This window comes from Marmota monax, unplaced genomic scaffold (genome assembly GCF_021218885.2).
Source record: "Marmota monax isolate L192 unplaced genomic scaffold, Marmota_monax_Labrador192_F-V1.1 WCK01_AAM20220418_F8-fsc00319, whole genome shotgun sequence".
Lineage (NCBI taxonomy): Eukaryota > Metazoa > Chordata > Mammalia > Rodentia > Sciuridae > Marmota > Marmota monax.
This window is the reverse complement of record NW_026692103.1, coordinates 342,605-366,755: the sequence shown is the minus strand read 5'-3', so window position 1 is coordinate 366,755 and position 24,151 is coordinate 342,605. Positions and strand designations below refer to the sequence as shown.

The 24,151-nt window shown below is 45.3% G+C and overlaps 1 protein-coding gene across 4 annotated transcripts in view; it reads right to left on the bottom strand.

Moving 5' to 3' along the window:
- Positions 1-24,151, bottom strand: part of Mrc2 (mannose receptor C type 2) — a 55,063-nt gene that overhangs the window by 26,853 nt on the left and 4,059 nt on the right. For 2 of the 4 annotated variants that reach the window (XM_046460888.1, XM_046460897.1), the window contains exon 1: positions 8,272-8,584. The exons of the other annotated variants lie outside the window; for them this stretch is intronic. In XM_046460888.1, coding sequence (XP_046316844.1) covers positions 8,272-8,569 — 298 coding nt within the window. In that variant the 5' untranslated portion in view covers positions 8,570-8,584. Of the gene's footprint in view, positions 1-8,271; positions 8,585-24,151 lie in introns of those variants that run through there. 4 annotated transcript variants of the gene reach the window in all.

The following is a 24,151-nucleotide window of genomic DNA, read 5'->3' as shown; positions in this document are numbered from 1 at the left end:
TAAGAAATGAGGCTTGAGTGGATGGAGACAAGGAGCAGATCAGCAGTAGAGTCTGGGGCTGTGGTTTGAGGGACAGGAAAGGAAGGGGACTAAAGAATATGGTGTTTCTTTTGGGGGTGAAATGAGATTGTGATAGCTGTACAACTCAGTGGATGTACTAACACCCAATGAATCATACATTTTAAATGGGTGAATTTTATGCATAGATTATGTATCAGGAAAGAAGAAAGAGAAAGAGAGGGAGAAGAAGAGAGAGGTCAATCAGACAGGACAGCTGAGGTTCAGGGACATGAAGTGACCTCTCACACGTGACCCAGCCAATGCGCAAACCCAGATATCTCTGAGGTCCACGTTTCACACCACCTTCCTCCTGTGACCAGGCTGCCACTTAAGGACATTGCCCACTCAGTCTCCAAAGAATTTTTTCATACCCTAGTTACTAGTTCCTCAGGATATTTTTCACACTTTAAAAACATGAATCACGCCAGGCATGGTGGCCCACCTGTAATCCCACCGGCTCAGGGAGGCTGAGGCAGGAAGATCACCAGTTCAGAGTCAGCCTCAGCAATTTAGCAAGGCCCTAAAGTAACTCAGCAAGACCTGGTCTCTAAGTAAAATATTAAAAAAGGGACTGGGGATGTGGCACAATGGTTAAGCACCCTGGGTTCAATCCCTGTAGCAAAAACAAAAAAGATTCATACTGCTAGTGTTCAAATGCGGCTCTGTCACTTAGTGGATGACTTGGGCAAGGGCTTAACCTCTGTGTGACTCAGTATCCTCATCAAATGATGCTTATCGAGATAACTGAGATAAGAGATAACGCATGTAGAGTGTTTGGGACAGGATCTGGTACATAGTAAGAGCACTGTAAATGTTCATTTCTGTCATTATTTTTATCCTAAGTTATAGGTAAAGAAATTGACTAGGAGCACGGAAGCAATTCGATGAACCAAACACAAGACTGGTAAGGGATAGAGATGAAATTTGGCCCCAGTCTCCTGAGACCAAACCCCAAGTTCTTTCTGTTGCCCCATGATGTCCTTATCATCGCTCTGTGGTCCACTCTCCGTGAACAGCCAAAGTGATCTTTTAAAGATGTAAATCAGTTCTATAAAAAAAAATTAAATAATATTGGAGCACTGAAGGCCATAAAGAAAACACTGATGAATTCAATAGCATGAGAATTATTTCATGGCAGAGGCCAGGCATAGTGGTGCATGCCTATAATCCCAGCAGCTTGGGAGGCTGAGGCAGGAGGATTGCGAGTTCAAAGCCAGCCTCAGCAATGACAAGGTACTAAGCAACTCAGTGAGACCCTGTTTCTAAATAAAATACGAAATAGGGCTGGGGATGTGGCTCAGTGGTCAAGTGCTCCTGAGTTCAATCCCTGGTCCCCCCCGAAAAAAAAAAAACAGAATTATTTCATGGTAAGATACATGCCACAAGCAAAGTCAAAGTTCAAAAGACAAAACTATAAGCAACTAATTAGAGGCCAAGAAATTTCCCTAATATAAAAAGAGCTTCTACCAAAATAAATTATGAGGTCAATGTTAACAAAGCAATAGAAAATGAGTAAAAGATATGTGTAGAAAGTTTAAAAAAATGCAACTGGTTCTTAAATATTTGAAATGAAAATGCGACTCATAGTAAAAGGAAAATAAACAGCATAAGAGGTAAGTCTCCCTCTTGCTTAAATTCTTTCAAATGTGATTCATCATCTTTCAGATAAAATTCAAGCTCCTTACTGTGAACCACAGTGTTGGACGGGTTCTGGTCCTGCCTACCCATCTGATCTCCGATCACACCACTCCTCCTTGCTCGAGCCACACTGACCTCTTTGTTCCTGCATGGCTCTTCCCTTCTCAAGGCCTCTGCACAAACTCCTCTATCTGGTATTTCACATTTCAGTAAAAGAAAGTCACGTCTTTAGAGAGTCCCTCCCTAATTTCCAATCTACAGTAACCACAGTTACTCACTGTCATATCACTTTATTATAATTCTCTTTGCAATGTTTATTTCTGATTGTTTTCAGCATCTGGGCTACCTGTGAGTCTGCCATCTATTGACTTTTTTTTTTTCCTCTTGGTTATGGGTCATTTCCTGAGACCTATGTGTCTAAGTAATTTTTTTATACTGGACATCATGGATATATATAAAAAATAGATGTTTTTATGCTGGAAACTGCAGATGATCTGTTACAGGGAATTTGAATGTGTTTTTTTTTTTTTCTATCTTCCTATAAAGAATGTTGAGTTTTGTTCTGGCAAGCAGTTAAATTACTGTTGGATGCCCTTGATCCTGTGGAGCCTTGCTAGGCTGGGTTTGTTTTGGTTGTGCCTTAAGTCTCAAGGTGTGGCTTTTAGCCTTGGATTTAATCACAAGGTGAGGTCCTTCTGGAGTTTCAAAAGAAAACTTAGATGATTGCCAGGCCCCTCTCCTCTAACTTGGTGGAACTTGAATTCTAAACTTTGTTCCTTAGCACCAAGCAGCAACTGAACCCTCTGCTCCCCAGCTGCTGGTTTTGCTGGGCTTAGAGTCTCACCCTGCATATGCACAATTTAGGGGTCACTACAGTTTGAGGGGAATTTGTAGGAAGAATCTCTATGGCTCTTTCTTTCTTTCTTTTTTAAGTTGTAGGTGGACACAATACATTTATTTTGTTTATTTAGTTTTTTTTTATGTGGTGCTGGGATCAAACCCAGTGCCTCACGCATGCTAGGCGGGTGCTCGACCACTGAGCCACAGCCCAGCCCTCTAAGGCTCCTTTCTTTCCAGGATTTTTTCTCTCTAAATTTTTAGCCTTTCCAGTAGTCATTAACTCTGGCCTCTGTTTTTTGTTTTGTTTTGTTTTGCCACTTTTGATGAGGTCCTCAAGCCGGGAAGCGGGACCCGTGCTCAGGGCACTAAGCTGGTTCCACAAGCCACTCACCTAGTTTGCATTCCTCTTGCAAGGATTTTTCACTCCCTACATCTGGTCCCTCCAGGGTCTCTCTCCCTCTCTACACTGTCGTTCTCCAGTGTCTTCAAACCACTACATTTTGTGCTTTCTCCTTCGTCCCTAAGTATTCTTGGCCAGAGTGTTAGACTGCCACAAGCTCCCTGCCATCTCCAGGGCCAGAACTCACTGTCCAACACATTCTGTTGATTGTCCGTGTCTCCTCTCTTGTCCATAAGCTCCAGGGCTTTCTGTCATGCCCATCACTGTGTTACTAGCACCTGAAACCCAACCTATCACACTACGGTGCTTAATAAATAATGAATGAATAAATTCACACATGAATGAATGAAGCTCATGTCCAGATAGTGATCACAACCACTCATCTGTCTTTCTGCTCCTTGTCCCACCTGTCAGATTAATTTTCCTAAAAACACAATGCTCCAGCTTCTGTCACTAAGTGCCCAAAACAACCTGGTAGGAGGATCAGTGGGGCAAGGACCCTGTCCCTCTATCCACCCATGGGATAGCACCAGGATTGGGGGTAGGGGTAGCTTCTTGGAAAGACAGAGGTGAGCTTCCAGAAGGACGACCAGGTGGCTGCCACATCTGATCCTCTGTCTTGAGTCCTCTGTCGTTAACATGCTTTTTTCTTTCTGCTATGGTCTGAATGTTTCTGTTCCTCCCCAAATTCACAACTTGAAATCTTAGCCCCCAAGGTGACGGTATTTGAGGGTAGGGTTTCTGGAAGGTGCTTAGGTCCTGGGGACAGACACCTCATAGGATTAATGCTCTTATCAGAGAGAGACCCTGGAGAGACCCTCATCCCTTCCACTATGTGAGGTTACAGTGTGAAGGTGGCCGTCTCTGAGGAGGTTGGCCTTCCCCAGACACTGAACCTGCTGCCTCTTTGTCTTGGCCTCTCAGCCTCATGAGAAATAAATTTCTATTGTTTATAATCCACCTGTCAATGGCATTTTGGTATAGCTGGTCAGACTAAGATGCCTTCCAACCACCTTCCAGAACTGATAAACTGGCCCCAGGACCTGACCCAGGCCTGCCCAAACTTTCCTTTAAGTCCAGATATTTGGTTCTCAGAAATTCCATTCTGGTGAGGACAGTCTGTGGTAACCATAACTGAAGTGGCTCTTGGCAGGGGATAAAGAAAGGGCCTGGGATCAGGAAAGGGAGAAAACATTGCTTGCTTTTGTAAATGATTCTCAGGGACAGGACTGGACAATGAGGCTCAAAACCTCACAGGAGCCCATAGCATCCCAAGGGGACAGTATCGTCTCCTCCTCCCGACAGAAAACCCACATGTGTGCCAACTCAGTCCCAGACTGACTGCAGTGGTTTTAACCAATGGCAAATGAAGGGTCTGAAAGAGGTCCGTGTTAATTGGCAGGGGCTACTCCCAGGGTCAGGCCAACTTCCCTCACTTGACAGACGAGGAAACAAGCCCAGAGAGGGGAAGTGGTCCTATCACTCTTCAATGGCTCAGATTCCTCCTCTGTCACATGTGGTGTGACTGTGAGCCCCCTCCCTCTGATCTCCTAGATTCTGGGTTCGAATTCACCTAACTTCACTTGCCAGGTACACAACACGTTCCAAGCAACACTAGAACCACTCATAAAACCTAAGGCTGTCCTTACCCTCTAAGGATTTGCAATCCAGTTAGTGAAGAACAGTGGCTTTGGACATAGCGGGACATAAGTGCAAAAAGCCCTTAAAATCATAGGTGTTTACCAGGTATGGTGGTGCACTCCTGTAATCCCAGTGACTCAGGAGGCTGTGGCAGGAAGATCTCAAGTTCAAGGACAGCCTGGGCAAATTGGTGAGACTGTCTCAAAATAAAGAATAAAAATGGCTGGGGGTGTGGTTCAATTGGGATGGAGCACCCCTGGGTTCAATCCTTAGTATCAGAAAAACAAAATCCCAGGTATCCAGAGTGACAGAGGGATCTGTGTGCCTCCCAGGGGCTTGGAGGCTTTCTCAGAGGTGAGCTCTGAAAACTCTGAGGATCTGGAGGACATAGGGTGAAGGATGCTGGAAAAAAGGGCAAGGAACCAGGGAGATGCCCCCAGAAGAGCTCCTAAGCAAAGGAAAGGTTTGGGAGGTCGATCCTGGGGACTCTGCAAAGCTGGCCTGGAGCATTATCCACCCAAAGACAAGCAGTAAGCCTGGGCCATCACAGAAAGGAGACCATTTCTACAGGGCCCAATGGAGGAGGGGCCCATGATCAGCCTTGGCTGAGCTGACACTGCTAAGGAGAGAGCCTGACCCGCTCTGTGTTCTTTGTGGCTCTGCTTCCATCCAATATGAAGCAGGCAGCAGGAACTCCAGGGGCAGAGGCCAGATGCCCGTCACCCTGAGAAGCCTCTCCCCATATCCAAGTCTTGCTCTTCATTCCTGGGAGCACTGGCTCTCACTGCCGAGAGAGAGGTTCTGGCCAGCTTAAAGGGTACAGAACCCTTTATGAGGATCTTGGGACTGCCCGCCTGAGGGACAAAGGTGACCTCTTGTGTTTTGTTGGCAATTATCTCATGCCTCGTACAGTGCTATGCATCAAGTTATGGTTCACTCCATACTTGAAGGAATAGATGAATAAAGCTAGCTCGGGAGCTGAGCACTGAGCACCAGGGATGATTCGTTCATTTATTCAACAAATATTCATTTCATAGATGCCAGGCATGGTGCTAGGCATGGAGGACATAGTGGCACAATCCCCACCCTTGTTGCAAAATGGTCTGGCCGTCCATTGGGCTCCACACGGAAGACTTGGAGGTGATTCCAGAATCCTCACTGCTGAGCTGCCCATCAGTTCATACCTTTTGTCTTCCCAGCCAACTTCTCTCCTTTTCCTCTTTTTTTTTTAACCCTGCAGTATTGGGGATTGAACCCAGGGGCTCTCTACCACTATGCTACACCCCCAGACCTTCCCACTATTTTTATTTTAAGACAGGATTTCACTAAGTTGCTGATGGTAGCTGTCAACTTGTGATCCTCCCACCTCAGCCTCACTGCACAGCTGGGATTACAGGGGATGATTTATAAAGAGAAACAGCTTAGTTGAGATGTGGAAGTGAGTCCTAGTGGTGTTAGACATTCAGTCTCTATCCCTGAGGGACTGTGGCTTTTTTTTTTTTTTTTTTTAGTTCCAGGGATCAAATTCAGGCTCTCACATATGCTGGGCAAATGTTCTACACGGAGCTACAGCCAGGATCTGGATCATGATTTTTTTTTAACATCTTTATTTTATTTTTATGTGGTGCTGAGGCTCCAACCCAGTGCCTTCCACATGTGAGGCAAGCTCTCTACCATTGAGCTACAACCCCAGCCTGGATCAAGTTTTTTTTTTTTTTTGGTTGAGTTTGATTGCATTTGGTTTCTGACCCTTGTGTCTAAAAGAATCCCGATAAATACACTGTCCTTCTCATAGTCCTGAATATCAACCCATTCTCTTTACTTCCAGGATGCTGTTGCTCCAGGACCCCCCTGCTATGATCTGTCAGACCACAGCAGCTCAGAGGACACTGGACCCTCCAGCCCACTCTCCTGGGGTGAGGGGGTGCTTTCTCACCCCAAGCTGATGATAAATGGAAATATTAATTCCATCTATAGGTATGTGCCACTGCACCCAGTTGCAATGGGGTTTTAAAGTCTTTGTCCTGCATTGAGGAACCCCCATCTCTTCCCTCAGTGACGGTCACTGAAACCTGTTCCTTCTGCCTTAAGGAACCTGCAAGGCCTTGCTGGACTCCAAAGGCTGAATGCAAAGGCTTGACTACAGCCTGTCTCTCTGAAACAAACCTCCCAGCTGTCCCTGTAGCTTTCCCAGACTTGACCCGGCAGAGGCAGCCAGAGGTCTGACCTCAGACAAGACGGCTGCTCTCCATTACAAGTTGAAGACATTACCACTGAAGGAAGCAGATGAGAAGTTCATTGTAGCACAGTGCCTGGCACGCAGCAGGCTCTCAACAAATATTTGTTGAATGAGAGGCATGTGGCGCAAAACCCTGAAAGGCACAAGCAGAGGCAAGGACAAAGAGGGTGTTCCAAGTTGGGGAACCGCAAGAGCAAAGGCCAGAGGCAAGAATCTGTGCTTAGTAACCACCTGGCTTAGCTCCTACAAGAATTGGGTGCTGGGGGGACCTGATGTGCCCCCCAAAGCATGGCAAGGTGGCCTCCAGCCCCTGAGCCTGTCCCCCATTTGCCCTTTCCTGGGCCAGTCAGGGTCAGAGGCTAGGGGTCATTCCAGGGAGAGCCAGAGGCCGCCTGCAGGGCGGCCAGCCAAGAGGAGCAGCTGTTTTCAATGAGCAGCTTGGCCCTGAGGCCAAGCCTGGAAATGTCCCTGAGTCAGCAGAAGCTGCCAGCCCCGCCCTACTAAGGGGCCAACCCAGAGGAGGAAGCACCGCACCCTACTTCATCCCCACAAAAGACCGTGTTGGTGTACATGTAGGCATATTAACCCTGAGCTTATTGAGGCCCAGCTGTGCATTCCCTCACCAAGCCCGGAGCCCCGTGGGTTTCCTTCTACCTCCACCCTTTCTTTTCACACACCCTCCCTCCCGCTCAGCCTGCCCTCGGTTCTAGCCAGGCCAAACTACTTGCCGCCCACGGCCTCAATTGCTTGAGCCTTGCACACAGCCCATCTCTGCTCTGTTGCTAAAACCCTCGTGTGCGCGCCGTCTCCAGGGTGGGCTTCCTTCACCAGTCATTTCTACACACGCTCTTCCCTCTACTTAATGGGTGCTGCAGAATGTGATACGCTGTGTTCTAGGAAAATGGTAAAGCAAACTCTAGCGGAATGTGAAGAGGTGGGATTGTGGCTTCCACCCACTAAACGCAAGAGAAAGGGAGTGCACAGGATAGGGTGGGGGCGGGAAAGGGAATCCGTGTAAATTCAGAAAGGCCACTTTCCCTTTGCCCGGTTCTGCCAAGCGTGTGGGCTGGCCCCCACAGTTCCCGGGGAATGCAAACCCTGCCATGCTGACCCTCTCCCCTGCAATTTAAGAGTCTTTGATCTCATCCCCTGCTGGGTTTTGTCTCCTCGGACCAAACATCACAGTGTTTTTCTGCCTGTTCCTTCCAGACACCGTCTTACCAGCGGGAAGACCCCAGAGCTCACAGTGGATCCCGATACGATCCCCCGCGCCTGAACCCTGCAGGCAGAGCATTCCAGCGGCGGGCACACCTAGACCCCTTCCTCCCTCGCCTCTGTGCCCAGGATCCAGGGCTCCGCGACGCGCCTGCCCTCGGGTTCGGGTCCCCGCCGCCCCCGCCCTCCCAGGGGCCCCCAGCCTCTCGCGCCCGGCAGTCCCCGGCGCGCCACCTACGCGGAGCTCCTCCCGACTCGCCAGCCCTGCGCGGCAAACGCCGGGTCTCCGCGGCCGCAGCCCTTGGCGCCGTCTGCCAGCCTGCAGCCAAAATAAACAGCCCAAGAACCGCTTCCTTCCCCCTGGGGGCACTTTCACAATGATAGCTGGCCCAGTGGTGGCAGGAAGTGACTTTCGGGGCCAGCACAATCCAACCCCATTGACCGGGTCGCGAAGGGCAGAATGCAGGCACTGGACGCTGAGCGCGTGGGGTTGGTAACGTCGTCGCCCAGGCGAGCAGACACTTGTGCTCTTGCATTACACCAGCGACAACGATGGCCACAACTCATGCAAGAAGCTCTGCTAAGGCATGCTTTGGTTTCATATCTCTGGGAGGGAGTTGCAAGCTCATTACTTCATAAAAACCACCGACAGGAGCCGGGTGAGGTGGCGCACACCTGAATCCCAGTGACAACGGGAGGCTGAGGCAGGAGGATAGCAAGTTCCAAGGACTTCCTCAGAAATTTAGCAAGGCCCTGTCTCAAAATATAAAAAGGGCTGGGGATGTGGCGCAACGGCTGAGCACCGCTGGCTGGGTTCAATCCTTAGTACCAATGGGAGGAAAAAAAAAATCACTGACAGGAGAGCCCTGCCAGGGACCCCAGCGTAGTCCAGGTTAGGGGCTGGTGGAGGATGGTACCTGGCTGGTGGAGGATGAATTAATGAGTGAGTAAATTTATGACACCCACACAAATTTGGGGCAAGAAATTTTTTAAAAATTATTTAGTTTTGACAAAGTGACTGCAGAGGTATGGGGAGGATGTGGGGAGGAGTGGCCTAGGATAAAATATTAGAAGTCCTCCTCCGTGCTCTCTTCCGTGGCAACAGAAATTAAGGAACTCTCCCTGGCCTTTCCAATGAGTTCCAATTTTCCATAGTGAAAATTTCTATTAGTTTTCTAAACAAGAAAAAGAATTAGACGCACACATACAGAAAAGGAAATGTGTAGAGAATTACAGTGAAATCATTTGTTAGACATTGAAGTTTGAAATATTAACATTCTAGCTGGGGTTGTGACTCAGTGGTAGAACACTTACCTCACACGCATGAGGCATTGGGTTCAATCCCCAGCACCATATTAAAAAAAAAAACTAAATAAACAAAATAAAGGTATTGTAATATTCATTTACAACTAAAAATATTTTTTTAAAAAAAGAAGTATTAACATTCCTTAGTAATAGTCTTTCAAATAATACTTGAAGTCAAAGTTGAGTTTTCTCACAAACCTGTACAAAAAGTTTTCATTGGGTGATCACCCCATGAGGGTTCAGGTTGTTCCTGGCCTCTCGTGTCCTAGGTGTCTGCCTGGCACAGTTTGGGTTCAGGAAAAATGTTTGTCAAATGACAGAATGAATACACATTAAGGGATCTTAAAATTAATTTTGTCGTCCTTTAGCATGTGGAAATTCAAACAATGGTTAAATGACTTGTCCAAGACCCTCAAACAACTGGAACTTTGGCTTTTTTATTAGGTCTAAAACATGTTAAAGTTTTAAGCACCACAATGCCAATATTTGACCATATAATTTACTGTCTAATACTGAGAATGAAATGGGGAGTTGGCAATAATTATACTAGTACAACAAGCATGAATCAGGACTGTCCTATGCAAACTAAGACAAATGATCACCCTGCACTTAAGGAATGAGACATAAATAATAATAATACAAGTAAACATTCACCAGACACCTGCTAGGTTCTAGGGCCTTCTTGATCATCTTCATAGCAACCCTCAGAAGTAGGCTGAATTAATATTTCCATTTAACAGGTGAGGAAACTGAGACATTAAATAACTGAAAGATTAAACATCTCTATAATAGTAACGAAGGGGAAGAGCTAGGATGGATCCAGAGCTGAGCAAACAGCTCTTGCAGGTATTTTAAATTGATCACTCACAGCAAGTTGTGTTTAAGTAAGCCAACATTTTAAACACGAGAGATTTCACATAAAAACACAGATTTCTAGCTTTTCTCAGAAACATCAGGAGGCCTAGCAACACTGGTCAGTGTTCCTGCTGGGAGTCAGTCACAGGAACTGAGTGGAGCTGTCCACCTGGGAGGGGTGTGGGCACACCAGCTTACCAGAGTCTCCACCCACCCTTTTTGCAACACACACACACACACACACACACACACTGAGGTGGGATGAGAGTGCCCATGTATTATCACACTTGCACAGACATTTTTCTAAGTGGGAAAGCATTCATTAGTATCTTAGTATTTATTAATAATGATCAGAGGGCTGCAGCTATTTTAAAACACACACACATGCACACACAGTACAGTGGGGTGGAGGGGTTCACTGCCCTGTACCCATGGTGTCCCTGTGACACGCTGCACTCCTTTCATGAGACATGTTTGAAAAGCACTACAATATGAATAAGAAAACATGACATGTCTCATAATGAGCTTTTTGCTTTACTCAACTGGCAAATTCCTTCTCTGACTTCAAGGACGATTTGTTTGGTTCCAAAAGCACAGCACGCTTTTGGAAAAAGCGTGGCACTGTTGAAAGTCATACGAATTTAGAATCTTTTTTGTTTAGGAGCCTTAAGTTTCTTCCTTACACCATCGCCAAAGATCAAACACTCGCTGACCTTTGCAAGTTTGGGGCGTCGGGGACGTTGCCCCTACCTTCTCTGTAAGGTACTTCAGTGGAGGTCTTGGGAGAGCAGCTCTGGAATTTGGACCTACCCAGGTTCAAATCCAGGCGTGGACCCTTGAGTTCTGGGACTGCCTCACTTCTGCAAGCTTCTATGTGGGGCGGACACTAATAAGACCCGATTCCAGGGTTTCTGGGAGGATTAAGGGAGAAGCCCCCTGTACCTGGTGAACACTCAGTAAGAGCAGGCTGCCATTGCTCCTTGGTATTTAAGCAAGAGGATCTGTTTGTGTTTCACAGCAGAAAGCCTGGGAACCAGGCTTAGCAGACACTGCAATTTGGATAAAAGAAACGATAAGAGGAAATAAGGCCAAGGACTCAAGTGTTTAAACTGCTCTTCAGAAGAATTAAAAGAAAAATAAACCCATGTCCAGATGTGCAGTCCTCTCCCCCTATTCCCATGGGTGCCGAGTCCCTTGAAACTAGTACTTGTTTCTTTGAACTTTTAGACTTCTCCTCAGGTCTCCCTGGAAAGGGAGATATAAAGAGAAAAGGAGGGTGTGTGGGGGAAAGGGGGTGATTTCTGAGGGCCAGGCTCATTGGGCGTGCTCCCTCCCGGCCACATTCTGGTTATGAAGAAAGCAACTCCAAGAGCAGCCCTAAAAAGATGAGGTCACACAACAGGCAGCTGGAAGGGAGCATGTGGAAGGAGGTGGGGCAGCACCCACACCCCTCAGCTGGGCAGATGCAGGGACAGAAGTCTGCGTGGAACCTTCTCTGGGACTCAGGCAGCAAGGGGGCAGATCCGGCCTGGGAGCCCAGGTTCCAGGTCTTCCTTTTACAATTGAAATGACCTGAGGGGCTCACTGTTTTCTTATCTGTGAGCTGAATTATGAAGTGAATCCCCCCGATACATATACACATTGCCTCCGTTTGGGTTGCTGGGGAGATCTACAGGAATACTGAGAGATTCTTTTAGGGGTCTGTGTCTCCATCAGTTCCAGAGCTTTGTCTCCCCAGTGCTCAGCATACATCAGGTGCTCAGTATGTGCACACTGAACTGTGTAGGACTAGGGAAGGTGCGGAGGCTGCCCGTGTTCTATGTGTAGATTGCAAACTCCTTTAAAACCACATCTAGGGCTGGGATTGTGGCTCAGTGGTAGAGCGCTTGCCTAGCATGTGAGGGGCACTGGGTTTGATTCTCAGCACCACATAGAAATAAATGAATAAAATAAAGGTCCACCAACATCTAAAAAAATTAAAAAATTAAAAAAAAACACATCTACACATGGACGATGTGTGGATGGGAATAAAGAAAACATGAAATTATCTGTTGTGCGAGGAAATTGGTATTTATGGGTAGCTTTTATATTATTATAATGTTACTTGAGTAAATAAAACTGAGGCAGGGGAATTGGAGAAAGGATTTTAAGATATTCAAAGGAACCAAATCTCACTGTATTTCCCACAGGACCCAACTAGGTGCTCAGTAAGTGGTAAGTTGAACATGCTTTGCCCTGGTCAGCCATAGAGGATCACTCAAAGGGCACCAGACCACCAACACCACCATTTTGACATCACCAGGACCTATAATAACGTATCAGACTTGACCTACAAAGGAATGTAGTTGAGGGTTTCACCCAAGTTATTTCTCTTTCACCAGCTTTTCACTTCTTTTCCTGATTTTTTTTTTCTCTATATCTTTTCAGGATCATATAAGACAAAGTTCCGCTCTTACAACCATCTCTTTTCCTCCCTTATGTTAATTAAAAATTAGCTGGGCATTTCAGCACACACCGATAATCCCACTGACCTGATAGCCTGAGGCAGGAGGATCACAGGTTCAAGGCCAGCCTGGGCAATTTAGTGAGACCTTGTTTCAAAATAAAAAATAAAAAGGGTTGGGGATATAGCTCAGTGGTAGCGTGTTATGCCTAGCATGCATGACCCCTACGTTCAATTTCAGCACTGGAAAACAAACAAAAAAAGCAGGGGGTGGGGAGGGAAAAAAGAAAAAAGGATATAAAGAAAGAATTAAAAGGGCTTGGGAGGTAGCTCTGTGGGAGGGTGTCCCTGGGTTCCATCCCCAGCACCTAAAAAAACCCAACCAACCAACCAAGCAAACAAAAAAATCTACCAATGAAATTGTTAGACTCTGGATTTAGACTCTGGATTTAAAGTTGGGTTTGAATTCCTGCTCTTGACCAAGTCATCTGACCCCTCCATCCCTCAGAGTCATTATTTCATCTGTGGAGAAAATGTTCCTCAAGTTTATCACACATAATAATTACTGAGCACTTTGCAGGTGCCAGGAGCTGGGCCTGGCACTACCCCTGGGGGTCTGGAGGACGGCTGAGATCATGGGCAGGAAGGCCACAGCGCACTGTTCCATGCAGAGTGAGCTCATGGGAGTAAGAGCCCAAGTAGGGTGGCTCTTTTGCAGGAGAATTTGGCAGCATTTATCAAAAGCTTTTAATAGCACAAACTCTTTGATCCCAGAATTCACTTCTTAGCAATTTAACTTAAGGAAATAATTAAGAATTTCTACCAAGATTTAACTATACAGCATGATTTTAATAGCAATGATTTGTGGGAAAACCAAAGTCCAACAATATAGGTCCACTGAGTACACTGAACTAGATCCCCAGTCCTGCATTCATGTTTTAAACTTGAGTGTCCAAAGCACCTGGGGAGCTTGTTTACAATGCCAGTACCCAAGTCCACCCCAGCCCTATCAAATTAGCATCTCAGGGAGAGCAGATGTCTGGATTATAAAGAAGAGTCCCCAGCAGTTCTGAGGCAAGCAAGAGTTACAGACCACTGTGCACCCCCAAGTGTTAACACTGGTAATCGCTGATTTGTGGGATAGCTGTGTGTTTTTATTTTCTGCAATTAATATTTTCTGTCATTAAAAAGAATCTATGCATGTGTCTAACTTTTGTTTCAAACTTCATCTATATGGGCTTTGCCCATCTGTGCAGAGTTCTACAACTAAGGGGAAAGAGGGAGGGGAGAAGTGAACCCAGAGGTTCTGAGGAGGACCTAAAGGTACATGAGATCAGTGACTCAATCCTGGCCAAGTCACTGTCAACAAAAAGCTAGGTGAGGGGCTGGGGCTGTAGCTCAGTGGTAAGTACATGCTTAGCATGCTTGAAGCCCTGAGTTCAATACCCAGCACCCAAAAGAGCTGGGGCAGTTCACAGGTATTGAGTCAGGTCAAACCACTTTCCCATCCTGCATTAGGATCCCTGCCAATCTTCAGGGCTTCAGCCTGCCAGGAAACATACAGGATGATTACAACCATGAGAATGAGACATAACCTAAAAGTCCAAAGGGCAAGTTATGTATGTCCAGACAACAGAATCCCACAGTCCAGAGAAACGTTGAGTGGAAATACATGGATTACAAATCAACGAAAGAAACATGAAACCTGTATGTTAAGTTTTTTATAGGAAAAGAGAAAGGGAGGGAGAGGAGAGGCAATCTGGAAGGCTATTCTCCAAAATGTTTACAGTGATTGTTTCTTAGTGCTGAAATTTCATGCACAGGTTGAGTATCCCTTATTCAAAATACTTGGGACTGGAAGCATTTCAGATTTTTGGTTTTTCAGGATTTTGGAATATTTGCATATATTACATAATGAAATATCTTGGGGATGGGACCCAAGTCTAAATGCAAAATACATTTGTGTTTCATAAATTTTTGGCAGTATTTTTAGAGAGCCTCTGTTTTGACTGCGACCCCTCACATGAGGTTATGTGTGGAATTTTCCACAGTTGCATTATGTCAGTGCTCAAAAAATTTCAGATTTTGGAGCATTTCAGATTTCACATATATATATGTATATATATATATATATATATATATTTATTTTAGTTTTCGGCGGACACAACATCTTTGTTTGTATGTGGTGCTGAGGATCGAACCCAGGCCGCATGCATGCCAGGCGAGCGCGCCACCGCTTGAGCCACATCCCCAGCCCATATATTATTTTTTGGATTAGGAATGTTCACCTTGCATTTTTGTGGAGGGGTGGGTAACTTTCTTCTATTGTTTGAATTGTATGTGGTAAGTAGGTATCATTTTCATAATCATATAAATGTATTCTTCTCTTGAAAACATTTATATGTATATTTTCTAGGCTTTTAAATTTTATTTCTTTATTTTTATCTTTTCACAGCCTCCCTCCAGTCGACTAACTGCAGCTCCATGGATGTTAAGCTGGGGGAGGGGAGAAGCACTAGTTCAACAGAGAAAGTGGCTCCTTCAGGGGTTAATAATGGAAAGTACAAATCCAGTCTGGCAACCCCAGGTCGGGGTAAACCTGTCTTACCTCTTAGCGTTTTGCAAAACTTAACAAAAAGGCCAAAGTTGTGGAGAAAGATGGAGGATAAAAAAGATGCTTCCCAAATAAAATTTTAAAATGCATAACAAAGGGGAAAAGTACGTGCAGCAAATATGGCAAGAAGGTCACAAAAACCAATGAGAAAGACACAGAGACCATGATCATTCAAGATGTTAAGACCCTAAAAGACAAATGAGGAAGGTCATAATCAGACAGTTCATGAGGAAGAACTAACTGTTCACAACAAACCTTTGGAGAATGTTTACAAGCAGTTTAGACACTGTAATTTTTGTCTGGATCAAACCATTGGCCACACACGTGTGTGTTCAGTTTGGGAAAATGTATAGAGCTGAACACTTGTGGTGTGTCTGTTTTTCAGTATTTGTATTATATACCACAAATTAAAATGTCATTATTTACTTATTTTGTGATGCTGGGGACCAAATCCAGGGCCTGGTGCATGCTAGACAAACACATTACCACTGAGCTACATCCTGAGTCCCTAAGAATTGAAAATTTAAAAGCAAGGATTAAACACCCAACAGGAATGCATAGGTAGATAGAAGTATTGCAAAGTTCTGTCTTGGGTTAAGCAGTAAGTTCACAAATGTTTGTTGACATCAATAGTATATTATGTATAATGATTGTAAATAATTAATATTTTTGGAGGACCATGCAGGAAACTGCATGTCCATCCCTGGACTGCTGCCCCTGCTCTCTCACTACGTGATCCCGGTTGAGACTCTCTGGCTGAAGCTCCTTTTCTGTGATTGAATGATCACACTAATTCCTTCTTATCTCAGATAAAGGAGCAAGAGGCTGTATTGGGTGGGCCGTTGGGGGAGAAGGGGGCAGGCGGCGGACTGCAGCCATACAGCCCCCTTTTGCTGGTGTGGGCCTTGAGTGCATCTTCGGGGAAACCCCTCTGAGGTGTTTAAGCCTGCAAAAGGCTTAAAAACAACTGAGGGACTGTAAAGAAGAGGGTCCCCTCCCAGAGTGGCTCTGAGGCGCTACATGGAGTCACGTGCTGCATACTTGGACCAATTCCAGGATGGTTTTAGGGGCAGGACGGAGGCGTGGCTGCGGTCACGTGATTGGAGAGCAAGGCATGACAGATCTCCTTTATGCAACGCATTAAATAAGGGACTTGGAGAAAGAAAGTAGAATTGGGGGACCTCATGCCAACCTGAAAGGAGACATCAGGTCAGGAGAACATCCTGTGACTTGCTACTCCCTGACGCTTTAACCACAGCAACTTCTGAGTTAAAGTACCCGTTTTTGTTCCTCACAGCCTCAACCACAGCAGCCCTTCCTTAGTTAGTTTACCCTTACCCCTAGCAAAGGCTGGCGCCTCCAAAGCAGACCCCTACCCAAAGTGCTTCCTCTTTCCAATGGCCAAGTCAAAACTACCAGCTGAGAGCGCGGCGCTGTGGCTCATGCCTGTAATCCCAGTGGCTTGGGAGGCTGAGACAGGGGGATTGCGAGTTCAAAGCCTCAGCAATAGCGAGGCACTAAGCAACTCAGTGAGACCCTGTCTCTAAAATACAACATAGGGCTGGGGATGAAGCTTGATGGTCGAGTGAGTTCAATCCCTGGTACCAAAAACAGACAAACAAAAACTATCAGGTGAGACCACTCCTCTTAAACAGGAAGTGAAATGATGCACTTGTGATTGGCTTATTACATCCAAAGCTTAAAGAAAGAGCTTGATTGGTCCACATAAGCAGCCCTCATTAACACAGACCCTGCCAATCTGCTGAGCCAGTAGATAAAACAATAAGCAGTGAACCACAGCTCCCCACCAGTCCATCACTAAAGGAAACAAACCATAGTCAGAGTGTACTGTGAGGCTAAGCTATGATGTTTGGAGAGTTAGGTATATTAAATATATATATTTTTTAAATATATATATTTAAAACTGGGGATTGACCCAAGGGTGCTTAACCACTAAACTACATTCCAGCCCTTTTTAAAAATTTTTATGTTGGATAGGGTCTTACTTAGGTCCTTGCTAAATTGCTGAGACTGGTTTTGAACCTGTGATCCTCCTACCTCAGCCTCCCAAGCCACTGGGATTACAGGCGGTCTTTTTAAATACATTGTGACTTACATTTTCAATTTACAATGGATTTCTTAGGACAAAACCCCATCATAACTTGAAAAGCATCTATATCTTTACATCAATCTTGGAAATATTGTGAGAAGTAAAAAAATGGTAAATTGCTTTAGTTTTTTTTTTCTTTTGTTTCAGTTTTTGATTGCTGGTGATTTAAAACATTTTGTGTAGGCTTATGGGACATTGTATTTGTTCTTCCTGAATTCTGTTCATAATCTTTATATTGTTACCTATTTGGATATAGGTGCCTAAAAATTACTGGAGGTTTCTCATTAGTTTATATGAGCTAGTTGCCATGTAAATTATAGATTTCTTTCCCCTGTTTGACGTCCTTTTAAAATTTTATTTGGACCCTCTCTGGTCACTAATGACAGTTCTCCTACTAAGGGTAACCAATCTTCTATGAATAACACAGATCAGTTTTGTTGGATTTATGGTATTTTATACAGATGGGGGTCATATACTATGAATTGGCATCTGGCTCAATGTATTTGGGAGCTTCATCCATTCTGTCATAGGTGTTTATAAATTATTCATTCTCATTGTTCTATGGTATGATATTCAATTGTGTGAAGATCCCATAATTCATCTGTTCTACTCTTGATGGCCATTTGAGTAGTTTTCAGTTTGGGGCTAAGTTTTAGTATTGCCTATTAAGAGTAATGCTGCGCACAACTCACAGTAGCTAAACTGTGGAACCAACCTAGATACCCTTCAGTAATGAAGGGATAAAGAAAGTGTGATATACACACACAATGGATTATTACTCAGCATTAAAAGAGAATAAAATCATGGCATTTGCAGGTAAATGGAAGGAGTTGGAGAATATAATGCTAAGTGAAGTTAGTCAATCCCAAAAAACCAAATGCTGAATGTTTTCTCTGATATAAGGAGGCTGTACTCAGATAGGGCAAAGGGGAGGGAGTGGGAGGGAGGGGGCAAGGGGATTAAAAAAAGATGGTGGAATGAGATGGACATCACTACCCTAAGTACATGTGTGAAGAAGACACGAATGGTGTGAATATACTTTGTATACAAGCAGGAGGATCACAAGGATGAGGCCAGTCTCAACAACTTAGTGAGGCCCTTAACAAAATAGGAAGAACTGGGGATGTGGCTTAGTGGTAAAGTACCTTTGGGTTCAATCCCCAGTGCCCCTATAAGCCCCTGTAAAAACAAACAAACAAAAAAGGAAAAAAAAGCCAAACTGTTTTTTGATTTTTTTTTTGGGGGGGGGGCGGTATACTGGGAATTGAACCCAGCAGTCCTTCCCCAGTCCTAATTTTAATTTTTTTTTTTAATTTTGAGATAGGATCTCACTAAATTATTGAGGGTCTTACAAGTTACTGAGGCTGACTTTGAACTTTTCATCCTCCTATCCCAGCTGAGTTTGAGACCTTGTCTCAAAACAAACAATAAAAAGGGCTGGTAATGTAGCTCAGTGGTAAAGTGCCCCGTGCTCAATCCCAGTACAAAAAGGAAAAAATATATATATCCAAAATATCTCTTGGGTGTTTTATTTTTGCAAGGGGAGGTGAGATACTGGGGATTGAACCCAGGGGCACTTAACCTCTAAGCCACATCCTCAGCCCTTTTTAAATTTTATTTAGAGACAGGGTCTCGCCAAGTTGCTTAGGGCCTCACTAAATTACTGAGGCTGGCCTTGAACTTGCAATTCTCCTGCTTCAGCCTCCGGAGCTGCTGGGATTACAGGTGTGCGACACGACGCCTGGTTTGGGTGTGATTTTGGTATTAGGTTATGTAGGAGAATATTTTTAGCTGATACATGGTTAAATAGGTATGAAATGTCATGTGTACAACTAACTTTCAGAGTTTTATTAGATATCTACCCTTACACACACACACACACACACACACACAAATATTAAGGTAAATGTGGCAAAATGTTAACAGTTGTGCTTCTGGGTGAAGACTATCCTGTTGCTTGGATTTTTTTTTTAACCTTTTACAACGAAAGAGTATTGTCTCATATATAATCCTCTGGGATTGTTTTCCTGGCCTGATGTCATATCTTTAAGAGTCGCTCAAGTTGGTGCATGCAGCTGAGGTTCACTCTTCGACTCCTGCATTGCATTTCATCAGGTGTCTATAATTTATGTGTCCGCATTTCTTTTGATGTACATTCTTCATTTTGGCTTTGTTCTGCTATTACAAACAGGGCTTCAAAGCTATTCCCAAACCACCAATGCTCCTCGAGTCCTTCAGAAATGAGGTTGAGCACCTCGGGTCATACCAACACTCGGTACTCAGGGACCAGAGTGACAGCAGAACCGTTTCCTGTCAGGCGGTTCCTCCCGGCCAGGCTGGTCTGACTTGTTCTCTTTGCTGTCTGACAGATTCCTGTTTCCAGCTCTGAGATTTAGAGCCCACCTATGGCTTCTCTTTGAGGGAACTTAAAATCGCACCTAAAAATGAAATCGGTGAACATTTGACTCATTTCTTGTAGATTTTGGAGGATTGGCTCTCACAAGACAAGGTGCAGCAGGAGGGCAGGAACCGGGCCTGGCTAATTCACGTGGCACCCTCAGCACCAAACACCATGCCTGGCAGGTTGTCAGTGGTCAGGGAGAAAACAGGACCAAGGAAAAGAGTCCACTAACGGACGAGCACAGTGGCGCCAGGGCTGGGCATGTGCCTTGGTTGAACTGTGTGCATTTCATTTTATAAGATCGCCCTGTTGTCATGGGACCTTTCTTGGACTTATTTCATGCTCTGACATTAGTCATCTATTTGCCACTTAGGCTATCACTTAAATTCTCCATCGTGTAGTTTCCAGTTTGTTTTGCTGCTATGAATAGCACTTTTATGAACATATTTTTCCTCTTTCAGATTAATGCCTTATAAATTCTCTAAAGTGGAATTATGAATTCAAAGGATATAAAATCTCGCAAATCGGTTATATATTGCCCAAGAGATTGAATCTTGAAAACTGAACTAATTTACAGTGCCCTAGTTATATCTACTGATTTCCAAACAGTTCTGCTAAGATTAGTTTTTCTGTTTTTACTATTTTTTTTTTTTGGGGGGGGCGGGGGTGGTTACTGGGAATTGAACTTGGGTACTCAACCACTGAGCCACATCCTCAGCCCTATTTTGTATTTTATTTAGAGACAAAGTCTTACTGAGTTGCTTAGAGCCTTGCTTTTGCTGAGGCTGGCTTTAAACTCACAATCCTCTGCCCCAGCCTCCCGAGCCGCTGGGATTACAGGCATTCGCCACCGCACCCATCTGTTCTTACTAGTTTAAGTATTTAAGTATTTAATTTCTTGGGATCTTTGCACCTTCTATGCAACAATTTGACAGCTGAATTTCCTCAAGTGTGATCAGCTGTAACTTGAAATTAGATTTTCTTTTTTCGGTGCTGGGGATGAACCGAGAGCCTCACACAAACATTAAGTTCAAGTTGCAAAACTGAACCACACCACTCCTCAAGTTTTCTAATTGTAGACCAGTTGTCTCAATAATATTTAAAAGTAAAGATTTCTCTTTCCCTATATGTGTAATATGAATTGTAATGCATTCTGCTGTCATATAAAGATAAAAAATTAATTGAAAAAAATATATTTCTTTTTCCATTAGACTGTTGTTTTAGTATATAGCACATTGAGTTTTTATATCAGTTTAAATCTACTTCTGGAATTTCTTCTAGTCCATTGGACTTTCTACTGTTTATTTTAACTCAATGCCATATGTTTTCCATGATTGGGACACCATCTAAAACTTGAAAGGTCAACTCTCCTCATTGCCTTTCTATTTAAAACCAACAACAAAAAAAAACTAAAAACAAAACAAAACAAAAAAACTTATTTGGAACTCTTGTCTGCTTTATTTATTTATTTCATGCCAAGGGTACTGAACCTGTGGTGTAGGGATTAAAAGGTCCTGTCCTGCCCAGGGTCTGGGGATGTAGCTCAGGGGTGGAGCATAGTATGCCAGAGGCCCTGGGTTTCATCCCAGGCACTCCCCACCAAAAAAAAAAAAAAAAAAAAAAAGAACCCAAACCAAAGCCCCTGCTCAGGCAGTGTTTTTAATTCAGAAATGGAGGAAGTGGCCTCACCAGGGAGGAGCTTGAGGAGCTCAGGAGAGAAAGGCTCCTTCCAGCTGAGGGCAACTGGGCATCCTCCAGTGTGACTGCTCAGGTGTGAGCCAGGTGAGGCCTCTGTAAGGGAAGGCCAGGGTGCAGAGACAGACCTGTGGGAAGCTGGTGCTTCTGGAAGGGGAAAAAATAGGCACAGAGGCTTCACTGGACAGCACATGGGGCACTGTGGGTAACTAACAGCAAGTAGCTCAGTTAAGACTCATGCAAGGGGTTGAAAAGAAAGGAAGGATCTGCCGGGCGTGGTGGTGCACGCCTGTCATCCCAGCAGCTCAGGAGGCTGATGCAGGAGGATCGTGAGTTCAAAGCCAGCCTCAGCAAAGGTGAGGCACAAAGCAACTCAGTGAGACCCTGTCTCTAAATAAAATACAAAATAGGGCTGGGGGTGAGGCTTGGTGGTCAAGTGCCCCTGAATTCAATCCATGACAACCCCCCCCAAAAAAAAGGAAAAAAAGGGCTGTGGATATGGCACAGTGGTTAAGCACTTGGTACAAAAAAAAAAAAAAAAGGTGGGTTTGGGGGGCAGAAGCCTGGCTGAGAAAGGCTTTGAATTCATTCAACAAGTTTAAAACTTATAAAGCTGCCTTTTAGGATCATGAACTAGGCAGCAATGGCAGCTCTGGACTGAAGATGGAGAGGAAGCTGGAGGGAGAAACCATGGATGCAAACGGCATCACAAGAACTAGAGGACAGAAAACATCAGCTGGGTGCAGGGGCACACACCTGTTATCCAGCTACTTGGGAGGCTGAGGCAGGAGGATCTCAAGTTTGAGACCAGCCTTCACAACTTAGTGAGGCCCTAAGTAACTCAGTGAGACCCTGTCTCTAAATAAAATACAAAATAGGGCTGGGGATGTGGCTCAGTGGTTAAGCACCCCTGAATTCATTCCCCACTACCAAAAAATAAAAATAAATAAAAATAAAAAGGACTGGGGATGTAGATCAGTGGAAGAGCACCCCTGGGTCCAACACCCAGTACTGCCCCCCCAAATTAGTTACAGTTAGGACTTTGTACATTGAGTACTGTGTTTGGTCGTATTTGAGTCCCTCTATATTTATAGTCTCTCTTCTTAATAATAATAAAAATGGCAATAATTTAATATTATTTCCTAAGAAATGATTCTGTGCCTAGTATTGTACTGGCTACATCTTTCAGACATACTTATCTCATTTGTATGTAATTCTCACAGGAACCCTACAAGGGGAACATTATTATTCCCATAAGTGTCCTAAATGAAGACACTTGAGCCTCTACCTGAGGTCCCACAGCTGATGAGTGGCATTAATCTTGGTCCCTTGAATCCTGCCCCCATTGATGGAGGGGAACACGCCAGCCACACCCCCACTCCTGCCTCAATCTACAGGAAAGAGGACCCATCAGTGATAGCCACTTCACACTATCCTCCCAACACCTTGGGGACAACAGGGAAGCCTGGGGAACTCTGTTTCCTTCATTTCCCTGTAGAAGGACCCAGCCCCCCATAGATGCATTTCACCACTTCTTTTTGAGATGAGCCCCGAGAAAAGAGCCCTCAGTCCCATTCTGGGATTTGTCACTGTGGGTGATGTCTGTGTGTTTGTCTTCCTTCAATTCAGGGGAACACAAGAGGTAATGACCAGGACCCCTGAGTGTCCTCAGGATCCTAGAATCCTGAAGGAAAGGTCAGTGGTAGCCAGGGAGAAGGGAGAGGAGGGCCTGCAGGCCTGAGGGCAAAGGCCTGGTGGTGCGGGAGGAGGGCCAGGCAGGACAGGGCAGAGGGTGCCGAAGGGAGCAAAGGCACAGGGGCTGAGGTTTCAGCTTCTTCTGCAACAATGCAGGAGAACAGAATGCGCACTCAGAGGGCTACAGGGGGGAAGGGGCAGGGCTGGGGTGGGCAGAGAGTGTGGACCCAGCAGAACGAGTGGGAGGGTCTGTGCTAGAAGCGTGCAGCGCCAAGGGCCTGGGAGAAGGGACAGAGTTCCCAGGAGAGGAGGAAGGGCAGGAATGAACCAGAGCTGGACCAACTCCATCTGTTTCCTAAGATGCTGTGGCAGGCTGACCCCGGGATTGGCCTGGGCAGCAGATGCCACCTTACAGCCTTCTACTGGCCTGCTGTTTACTGACCCATCCCCTAGCTGATGAGCACCTAGGATCTGCAGTGCCCAGGTTGGGTTCCAAGAGCTGTGTCACCACTCCAGTGGCCCACCCCAACCAGACTTATAGGACCTAATCCTGGGAAAGGGGTCCTCCCATCCCATGCAGGACTAAACAGGAAGACACACTTCCTGTCAGCAATGCCTGGCCCTCCAAGTCCAGGGACCCCCACTGGAGCTGCAGGGGTTGGTAGGCTCAAAGGAGGCACCCGTAGGCCTTGACCATCTGTCAGCACTGCACAGTCTCAGTAAACACACTGAACGAATGAATGAGCTTGTGACCCTCTGACCTCAGGGAAGCTGGGGTGCCAGGCTAGGGAACCTTGAGTCCCTCACTCTGTACTTGTTTATTGACATCTCCTTGGAAGGGGCACTACAGTGACCCTGAGCATACTGAGGGGGGCAAGATCCCTGAGTCCTTGGCCCACTGAGACATGGGGGAGCAAAATGCCCAAACAGTTGCCCTGTAACTCAGGGCTGCTCACTCCACCCTCCTCCCCAGGATCCCTCTCAGAAGGACACAGGAGAG